This window comes from Rhinolophus hipposideros (genome assembly GCF_964194185.1).
Source record: "Rhinolophus hipposideros genome assembly, chromosome: 15".
Taxonomy (NCBI): domain Eukaryota; kingdom Metazoa; phylum Chordata; class Mammalia; order Chiroptera; family Rhinolophidae; genus Rhinolophus; species Rhinolophus hipposideros.
The window spans coordinates 24,189,469-24,199,348 of record NC_138061.1 but is presented as its reverse complement, the minus strand read 5'-3'; the positions used below and the strand labels follow the sequence as shown (position 1 = coordinate 24,199,348).

The following is a 9,880-nucleotide window of genomic DNA, read 5'->3' as shown; positions in this document are numbered from 1 at the left end:
GTTTTGGAGATGGAATGGAGGACCTCAGGCACCTTCCTAAGTGCTAACACCCAACTTTGACTGTCTTTCAAACTAGACTGATCAGTCAGTATCCTCTAGCCACTGATATCTTTAGTCTGAAAGGAAGCAATCAGCTACCCAGGAGCCCCTCTGACCCTGCAGACACAAGTAGGAAGACATTTTATAAAATACTTTATGAGTGGCAACCCTACCTCCCCACCTCACATAAACATACACATACATATCCTGTTTTTGTTTTTATCACATTTCCAAAAGGGAACATACGAAAAGATGTCACCCATCTCCACATAACTGACTCACACATAGAAGAGACAGGAGGGGCCCATAACATACACCAAGCTATCACAACACTCCTTTTACTGTTTCTGCTCAGTCTAGAAGACCCAGCCTGAAATTATTTTAAGATTTTCTATTATGTTACGGAAAAGTAAATTATGCAATGTTATGGAAAAGTAAATTACTGACATTCACAAGGTGATAAAGAACAAGTTTGTTTTATTTTCTTTTTTAATCTTGTTAGCAATACAGTAACATCATTAAGAGAAAAAACAACCATTTACACAGTAACTCAAAATCCAGCCACTTAAGAAAATAATGTAGAGAAAACAGGACCTCTCATTTGATTCAACTGGCAAGCCCAGGTTTATCCTGAACTTTAAGAGACTCTTTGTGCTGAACGGATAATGAAGCATTCAAGTAAAAGGTAAGGGGTTACAAGTGTGAGTTTCTGAGGGATTCTGCCCCAAGAGAAGTGCAGGAGTAGCCACAGTCCTCTAGTTTACTCCAACGGTGAGATGTTTCTGGGATGGCCAGCACGGCTTCCTTTTGAGGAGTTTTGACAAGTCTTCAGCCTCAGGATTCAGGTCTTATAAAATATTCTTCCCCATTAAAAAAGACTTTGTTCCACAGGAATAAGTTTTTCATCGCTTCTCCAGCTTCTTGTATTTGGCTTCTGCCAGGGATAGAGGAAGGAAAAGTTGTATTTTTAAAAACTGGCTCTTACAATGATACTTTTCCATTAGCATTTCCAAGCAAATTAAAAATTACCTAGGGGCTGCCAGATGGCTCAGTTGGTTAGAGCGCGAGCTCTGAGCAACAGGGTTGCTGGTTCAATTCCCACATGGGCCAGTGAACTGCACCCTCCAGAACTAGATTGAAGACAACGAGCTGCCACTGAGTCTCCAGAGGAGCGACCGGATGGCTCAGTTGGTCAGAGTATGAGCTCTCAACAACAAGGTTGCAGTTCAATTCCCACATGAGATTGAAAACGGCGACTGGACTTGGAGCTGAGCTGTGCCCTCCACAACTAGATTGAGGGACAATGACTTGGAGTTGATGGGCCCTGGAGAAACACAATGTTCCCCAATATTCCCCAATAAAAAAAATTGGGGAAAAAAAGTCTATTACATTTTTGAAAAGTGTATTAGCTTCAATCTCATCAGCTGGCGAAACTGTGTCCAAATTGTAGGTACACCATAAATGGCAGCTATCCCATCCAATATCACTGATGTGCACAGCTTAAGGTAAGGAGTCAAACACACACACATAGAATAGAGAACCCAACACAAGTTCATTATGTTCTAACTTGTCAACAGCACCTGCTCAGATGGCTCCACCAGAGTAGAGCAGATCGACTGCTGTTTGAGCCACCAGGAGCCTTACTAAGCACAGGAAATTGCCTCTTCAGGCACTGTCTCAGACACCCTCTGGGAGACAGCCTGGAACTCTCAGGAAGGATAAATGTATGTGTCACCTTTTATTTTCTTACCCTACCCCTCACTGGAGGAAAGCAATTTTGAAAGATACAAAGGTTTAACAGACCATCAAATAGGCCTCTTAATGTAATAGATTCACTTTTTTTAAAAAACCTCGAAAGCACTGGTATAATGCCTCTTACATAGGAAGGTTCACAGTGACTATTTAGTAAATTTAATTGTGGACAATGAAATTATTAATTACCACCCATTTCAAATTTCAGTCTGCTACAAACCACTCTCTTGAAGTAGTCAACAATTGTCAATGATGAAAATAAAATAATCTGTAAATTATATCTAGGATAAAAACAACTTTGTTATTTTTAATCATGGATAGTAAGAGCCACAGCCAGTTAGCAAGCCATCAACACTAAAAGTACCAGCTTCCTCCTTAAAGGAAAAGTAATCCTTAAAGAAAACTCTTGATTGACTATTTTGTTTTTTAAGACATATATATCTACATTATTAAAGATGCTTCAGCCTGCTGAACCACAATTACGAGTTTGAGCTTTGCAATCAAACAGGCTGTGGTTTGGAATACACCTCTCCCATATCCAAGCTTTGTATCCTTAAGCAAGTTATTTAACCCTTTCAACCTCAGTTTCCTACTCTATAGAATGGGGATAAAAATCATGTACTTACCTAATAGGTTATTGAGAGGATAAAAAAACGTAATACAGGTAAGACATAAAGAACAATATCTGATATATCATTAAGTACCTAGGAAATGTTATTTTTATTACTGGTGCTACTAAAAAATTATTCTCACTAGATTTTGGGGAAGATTAAAATAGATCATTGTAGGCACACCATAAATATTATCTATCATATCAACTAAGGTCATATTGGTGGGTGGGGGGTACTCTTATTAAATCAAAACAGAAATAAAAATGGTTACCCAGTTTTTTTGAATATGCATCCAACTTGTAGGCTGCCTGCTCAAGAGCTGCTACCTGCTCCTCAATTACATTGATCTGATCCAGGTAAGGCTGCAGTTCAGCATCTGTAAAAACAAAGAGAAATCACATTTACACAGCCAACAAGTTATATAGAAAAAGAATGAGAAAGTAACAATACTAGTCTCTCTCCAGCTCTACCTAAGACACAATGGTGGGGTGACACGATTCTGATCACTAGCAGGACAAATGTTTTAGAAGACAGTAGCTAGCTGATCAGGCAGGGCTGTGACCTAGACAAAGCAAGTCTCTCATCCATTAATTTTGTCTCTTTTAAATTCCTTGCTCCTCAAGCAATCTTCCCATTGCTGGTTCCATTTCTTGGGTACTCCCAGACCAAGAAAGAGTGCCCCAGAGACAGGGAACACAAACAGAAGTTAATGGAAAAACATATTCTGCCAGTCTAAATTAGCATTTTCCATTTATAGATGTCTGATTTTCAGTTTATACAGTAGTTCTTTACGGATTTCATTGTTAAATCAGTTCACTAGAATCTGGCCACCCTTTCTCTCCCCGATCCCTTACCAGAAATAAACTGATCAAATCAAGAATCAGAAGCATAAATAACTATACCACCAAAACATGCTATTCCTCAGAATGGAAGAAATTAACTTTGTAATTCACTTTCAGAAAATGAGCTCTCTGAACAGGGGCGATGGTCCTTCTCCTTTTCCACAGCCCCAAGCACAAGAGAACATTCATTACAAACATGTTTATAATTAAAAACTTAATACTTAAAACTTAATTAATTATAAAACTTAATACTTACACTTCTGGTTTAAGTCCTTTAAGTTTCTACTAATGTTTATAGCAATATCTTTCATTTCAAGATATTTCAGGCTGGTTAGTTTATTCATATTTTCCAGGAGCTTATAGTCTTCGCTGGTGGCTTTAAAACAAACAGAACATGTGATGCCTTTAAGATTTGTCTTAGATCACTGGAATGTGGAATTATAGGCGAAATGGTAGTTCAAGGCAGGACCTCGGGAATATCAAAGGAGCAGGCCACTTTTGATCTCTGACACTTCTACTCAGCCTGTGCACTCCGAATGTCTAAGTAGAAACTCAGGCAATAATCAGCAAGCTACTTAAACCAAATAAGCTCCAGAAGCTTCAGGATCTGAGTTAGGAAGGGAAAGGATACATTCGTGTCCTACGATAAGGGAGGTGAAATAGTCTTGGTATTTCTACAGTATGAAAACATGTAATTTGGGGGACTACACCATAAATATATATGAAATCAACTAGGACCTCACCACTTCTTAGTAACTCGTTTGTTAGTGTGTGATTCTGATTGCTTTGTTTACATTGAGTTTTCCAAACCATTTGCCTGCTTCTCAGTTCTCTTCTCCATCCCTACTCAAAGCACGTGGCTTCTACGCCAATTTTCCCAAAAGCCAAGCCCACTTACATAAGCTGCTTCAACCTTTCTGCCTCACTTCGAAACTTCTCTGTACTTTCATATCTTCCCCAGAGGCGGAAGTGCTCCTATTCTTGCCAAGACAACTCCTCCTCCTGTGCTCTCCATCTCAAACCCTTCCACCTTTTCAGGGCCTCTCTTCAATCCTTTCTCTTGCATTTGCAATCTCTCTCTCCATCCTGGACCTTCCTGTCCATCTAAGAAATATATACAGGTTTCTTCTAGACCAAAAGCACTCCCTCTATTCTGCTATACCTATGTCATTTGCTCAGGAAAGCAAAGAAGCTTCCCTGCTAACCCTTTTGAAGGAATAGCTTACACTTTCTGCTTCATCTCCCTCACCATTCACTCATGTGAACCCTTGCAGTCTGGCCTGTGCCACCACCATCCAGAGAAATTACATGCTCCCAGGTCATAAGTGCTCTCTTAAATCCGAAATCCATAGCATTTTCTCAGTTACTCTGCCCCTGACTCTCTCTCTAGTATCTAACACTATGTTCTCCCTTTCTCCATGAAAGTCTCCCATGGCAGCTGTAGCATTGCATACTGTATTACACAGATTTCTAAGCCCTTTCTAACTGCTCTTTTTAGGTTTCTATACCAGATTCTTTCTCATCCAACCTCCTTAACGATTAGTTCTTAATTTTTCTCAGCTCTGACACATAACTGACATTTACATGGCTGGCGCACAGGATGATTCCAGCTTCCTTTCAAATTCAAAAAAGCACTTAGGAAAGGAAGACTGACAACCGAGGAAATTACAATCTGCTTAAAATTAATTTTATAATAAATAAATCATTTGGAAACCTAGGTATTTCAAGTACTGTTATGAAAAACAAATTGATTGCCCTATCCCGACATTCCCAGAGATTTTAGTCAAGGTCCTCTATCTAGTTCTAACCTGTCCCTTGCCAATCTCCTCCTGCAGAGCCTCAGCTCACAGCATTATGCAGGTGACTCCCAAATCTGTTTCTCTTGTTCTGATCATTCTCTGAGCTCTGGACTCACGTGTGAAAGTCACCTGAGTATCTTGATAACAGTCACTCGAGTCCTGGTGATATCTAAAACCAGCCACACCAAAACCGAAAATATTATTTTCACACTGAACATGGTTCCTCTTTCCAACTTTCCTACTTTGGTTGACGGCACCATCTAGGCTTACAACCTCCGACACATCTTAGGCTGCTCCCATCCCTCGATACCCACTTCAGCAGTCCTATAAATTCCACTTCTGTAATGTTCTTGCACCCATGCCCTCCTTTGCATTCCTTTTACCATTACTCTGTCACAGACCATCATTGCTTTTCATCTGAAATGCTGCTCATTTCTCTCTTCCATATCTATACTCACTACTATCCAATTATTCTCTTTAAAACAAGGGTCAGACACCCCAGATCATGTAAATGAGTGAAGCAAGCCAGATGTTTGCATATAAAACACAGGAGTATTCACTTCCCCAAAGAAATATGCTCTCTCCCACTTCTTGGAACATGTGGTCACCTTAGTCTATCATTTACTTTACAAATTTTGATATAGATGTTGATGCAGAAAATCATTTCTGTACCACTACTAAAAACACAACAATGTAAGAATAGTGATAAATTGCATTGGACACCAGGTCCCAGTAAAAGGGAGAAAACATGGAGGGGTGGGGACAAACTACATAGCACTAGCACATTTAAAGGAGACAGTTGCTTGGCTCCAATCAATCATAGCCTCACAAGAATGGGGGACTAGTATTGCCAAATCTTTAGAATTTTTAAAGACAAGACAAAAATCAAGATTTTGTTACGTGGTTTCTCTTGCTCAGAAATAGATAAATAATCAGACTGATAGAAACTCACAAGCCCTTCTATTTTGCATCAAGCCTTTTTTTTTTTTTTTTTTTAAATAGATTCTAGCTCCCAAATTTAGCTCACAGAACTTCCTGGGGAAGTGAAACAATATCGTAACTGCTTATGAGAGGCCACACTGGACCAGATTTCACTTTTTCGACTCTCTTCCACACATAGATCATGTGCTCACCTGGAAATACACATGGACCAAAAAAATTAATCATGTCTTAAAGGGCGAGTCACCAAATCCTCAGACCAACTTAAGAAGTCCCTAATTTGCAAGTCACTCCCCATTCCCCAATTCCATTTCTCTTCACTCCAGTTAATACAGCTGCTTTAGCCAAACTGCTCACTGATACCACTTCACTCACTAGTGGTTTCCTCCTTTTTGGTTAATTATTCCCTTCACAACCCTGCTCAAAATGCACCTCCCCCAAGGAGGTATTTCTTGAATTCGTCTTTGCTTTGCCAGCGACAGTCCACACTACAGAGGCCTGCAGAGTTGTATTAATTATTCTTATGTGTTTCTGAAAGTAGCTGGGGAATTTCTCCAGGTAAGGAATGGACCGCTTTCCTCTCCATCCACGACCTCCCCAAATTTCCAACAGGCATATTTCAGGGCGGGTGGGGTTAGGGAGGGAGCCGCAAACTGATGCTGCTGAGGCACTTCCCAGGTCTCCCTACGTCAAGGCGCAGCTCCAGCAGTGGTGCTGTGGGGACAAAGCCCCAAAAAGCAGTTTCCAGGCTCTTGGCCTCACACAGAAAGGTGCTGGCTCGGGTAGTAAATGGCCATCAACTGTGATCGGATGGCCATCAGCTGTGGCTAGTTGGCCGTCAGCTGTAACCCGTAAGCCACTGGCCACTAATATAACGGCTGTGGCTGCGCTAGCAGAAGAATGGGGACTAGCCAGAGCGGACTGCAGAGAGGCGGATGCCGCCGGTGAGAATATAGTGGTATGACTCCCCTATCCATGGCTCCGTGGGTGTTCCTTTTTGGCCTCACCATGTCCTGCGTTCTTATGTGGGGAGCGGGAGCTGAGACCCCGCCCCACGCCCCGCACGACAAATGGCGCAGCGAGCAGGGTCCCCTGCGTGACAGGTGCACTACCCGCATCAACCCAGGCCTCGCCTCACCCGTCAGCTCCCCAGTCAGGTAAGTTGCCATTTTGGAGAACATGTCCCGGCAGAGCTCCGTGATGTCAGCCTCCGCGGGCTCCTTGGCTTCCTCAGCTGTCTCCACGGCGGCATCGTCTGGGTCAAAGGAGAACGACTAGGTGTCCGGCCCCACACCGGGTCCTTAATCCCGCTACAGCATCCGACGCCCCCCACCCCTCCACCTGTGCTCATTCGATCAAGTCGGCTCCACTTTCCATGTGCCATAATTTCAAGTGCCTCACTTCGTCCTTGTCCTACCGGACACACCAACTGTGCTCCCCTGCCCCCGAACCAGCTCCACCCGATTCCGCCGCCAAACCAACCACTCAGTCGCTTTGACAGGACACCCGGGCACGCCCCTCCCTCCGACCTGCCCGCTCCGGCCAAGGGAGGCCCTGCAACCGGGGCCCCTACCCGGAGTCCCAAGCCTCCCTCTGGACACTTCATCCCCATCGACTCCGTGTACCTCGAACCGGCTCCTCCCGTTGGGTCGCGGGGACACTGTCGGTTGCCGCCGCCATGCTGGGCCCCGCGGTGCTTCCGGTTCTGGGAGGCCTGCGCATGCGCCTGCGCACCGGGAGTGCCCCCCTCCCCACGAGCCCTGGTTGGCAGCTCTGTCTCTCCGCTAAGTCATGCCTCACAATAATGGGTAATAAAATGTAAGCAACAAGTCGACATTGAAGCTAAGAAAGGCCATCGTGAGCCGATCCACTGTCAACAGTCGTGACATCTGGAAATGAGGATGCGCTCATCCCTGCGGCCACTCCCTGGAGGCGTCACTCGTAAGCCTCGCGACCTCTCAGAGTTAGCAGAGCTCCGGTGGCCTGCCGACCAGAGTCTCTGCAGACCGGTTATCCCCTCCCCAGAGACTCCGCACCCAGGCTGGTATTAGTTGCTCAAGACTGCTCAGGGAATCCATGCTTTTGAAAGTAGTCTCAGACTTAGGGAAACCTTCAGGCATTCATCCTGAATTTCATTCATGAGCTGAAATACTCTCCCTTCCAATGTCCTGGATTAACACCAACGCACTGACACCACCCACCCACCCTTTTTTAAGCTGCAGGCTGGCACCTGCTTCTCTTCCGTTGATTGGGCTTTTCTATAAGAAAGCTTAGATCATAACTTTTTTTAGGGCTTAGGATATGATCTGGTTATCGTAATTTTATTTGGCTGTTTCACAAGTCTACCTCTATGGAGTGTACTTGATGGGACAGGAGAACAGGGGGGTGGGAGGGAATAGATTAGAAAAAGTGACTGGGGAGCAATGGAAGATGCAAAATGAAGGACAAAGGTTACAGGGGAAGGGAAAGTGGGTATATAACAGGTATTGGGATGCAGACCTATGCAGCCAAAACCTCGGTGTAGGAATTTTTGGTCTTATCCCTGGTTATACTTCATCTACACACACACACACACACCAGCTACCCCAGAGTAAGGGATACCTTACTCTCCTCACCCTGAGGACAAGGTCTCCCTAGGTCACTGTCTCCAGTCTCTGATGGTACAATCATAGTGCCCATCCATTCAAACCATGTCTATGAGCCAGAAGTTCTTACTTCAGGACTCCTGGGGCAGCCCAGCTCCTTCACATTGTCACTGCTTGCACTCTAGACCTCCCAGCGGGGATGAGCTTTTCCTAGCCCAAGCACAAGGATGGCTCACCGTTCCACATCTCCTCTTCCCCTTACAATCCCAGAAGCAAATGCAAAGTCCTGATTTTCCTAAGGATTTTTATTTATAGTCACCAGGGAAACCACACTGTCCTATGGAAGAATAGAGTCCGAGCCAAACACATTTTGGTCCAAAGACCTCTGAATCCTGAGGTCATTTCTTTGCCTGATTCTCCCCAGGCTCCATCTCCATCTTGGTTTACAGCCCCCTCAGTTCCCAGTGTTCAGCAGAATGTCGGGAGCAGGCTCCTCCACTGAGCCCTCATGCACTTTGCCCCAGGAGGCTGGCGAGGTTGTCATGCTGACTCCTCTGCAACTTTGTAATCTCCCCACGTGAGAAAGTCTCCTCTCCTGTGTGGTTTCCCCTCGTCTTCTACAGGGAAACTATGGAGAAGACAAGGACCCCACAGGTGCTAGCAGCAGATCTCTAGATGCACAAAGCATAGAATTCACGGGAAAGTAGAAAGACATCTCGATATCACTACTCTCTTGGCTTCCACTTTTTTCACAAATCATGGCTATTCAGGTGCTTAGAGAAAGTCATTACCCTCCCTTCCTTTATTCTGTTTGTTATTGACCTTTTTTTTTTTTTAATTACTGCAAGTAGAGGTGGGAGCACAGGTAGTGAGAGGCTCAGTGGGAAACGTTATTTCACAGAGCTGCACGGCTACATAGCTGCACACAGAAACACTGAGTTACAAGCCGAAGCATGATACCAGGCGACCTACAGAAACATTGGCTCAAAAGGCCAAACACAGGGCGGGACTTGGCAGCAGCAGTGGTGGTGGGAACTACTGCCCTAGAAGTGGAGCGCATGTGCAGAGAGGGCGTCTGGGGAGGTAGAGAGAGAGGCATCTGCTGTCTGGTGCTTTAGGACCCCTCCCTCACCACTCTCCGGCCCACCCTGGACTCCCCAGGGGACCGGAGTCACAGCTGAAGCGGGCTGTAGGTGCTCCCAAATGCCTTGATGCCCCTGGTGGAAGAAAAAGGGACAGGTCATTAGAGAGAGGACTTTGTGTCCCACTTTCCTTTGTCCAGATCTGATTCAGACCATCTCCTAGAGGCCAAC

At 44.6% G+C, this 9,880-nt stretch overlaps 2 protein-coding genes across 10 annotated transcripts in view; both read right to left on the bottom strand.

Moving 5' to 3' along the window:
* Positions 1 to 499: 499 nt before the first annotated feature.
* Positions 500 to 8,961, bottom strand: BLOC1S2 (biogenesis of lysosomal organelles complex 1 subunit 2). Its single transcript, XM_081073805.1, has 5 exons — positions 7,608 to 8,961; positions 7,121 to 7,237; positions 3,501 to 3,620; positions 2,674 to 2,778; positions 500 to 973 (listed from the first exon to the last, which is right to left on the bottom strand). Exons 1-5 carry the CDS (start codon positions 7,702 to 7,704, stop codon positions 942 to 944), a joined length of 471 nt encoding a protein of 156 aa, XP_080929931.1. The 5' UTR covers positions 7,705 to 8,961; the 3' UTR covers positions 500 to 941.
* Positions 8,856 to 9,880, bottom strand: part of PKD2L1 (polycystin 2 like 1, transient receptor potential cation channel) — a 144,009-nt gene continuing 142,984 nt past the window's right edge. For 8 of the 9 annotated variants that reach the window (XM_081073794.1, XM_081073800.1, XM_081073795.1 and 5 more), the window contains one exon: positions 8,862 to 9,784. In XM_081073794.1, coding sequence (XP_080929920.1) covers positions 9,611 to 9,784 — 174 coding nt within the window. In that variant the 3' untranslated portion in view covers positions 8,862 to 9,610. Of the gene's footprint in view, positions 9,785 to 9,880 lie in introns of all 9 variants that reach the window. The other variant, XM_081073801.1, reaches the window with a different exon arrangement.

Bases quoted from the DNA above. Each gene is read 5' to 3' on its own strand.
- BLOC1S2 (XM_081073805.1), bottom strand. From the start codon at position 7,704: ATGCGCAGGCCTCCCAGAACCGGAAGCACCGCGGGGCCCAGCATGGCG. The intron at 7,238-7,607 runs GTACACGGAGTC...CCTTTGACCCAG, and splicing joins ACGGGAGGAGCCGGTTCGAG to ACGATGCCGCCGTGGAGACA. The intron at 974-2,673 runs GTAACCATTTTT...TATCCCTGGCAG, and splicing joins TGCATATTCAAAAAAACTGG to AAGCCAAATACAAGAAGCTG.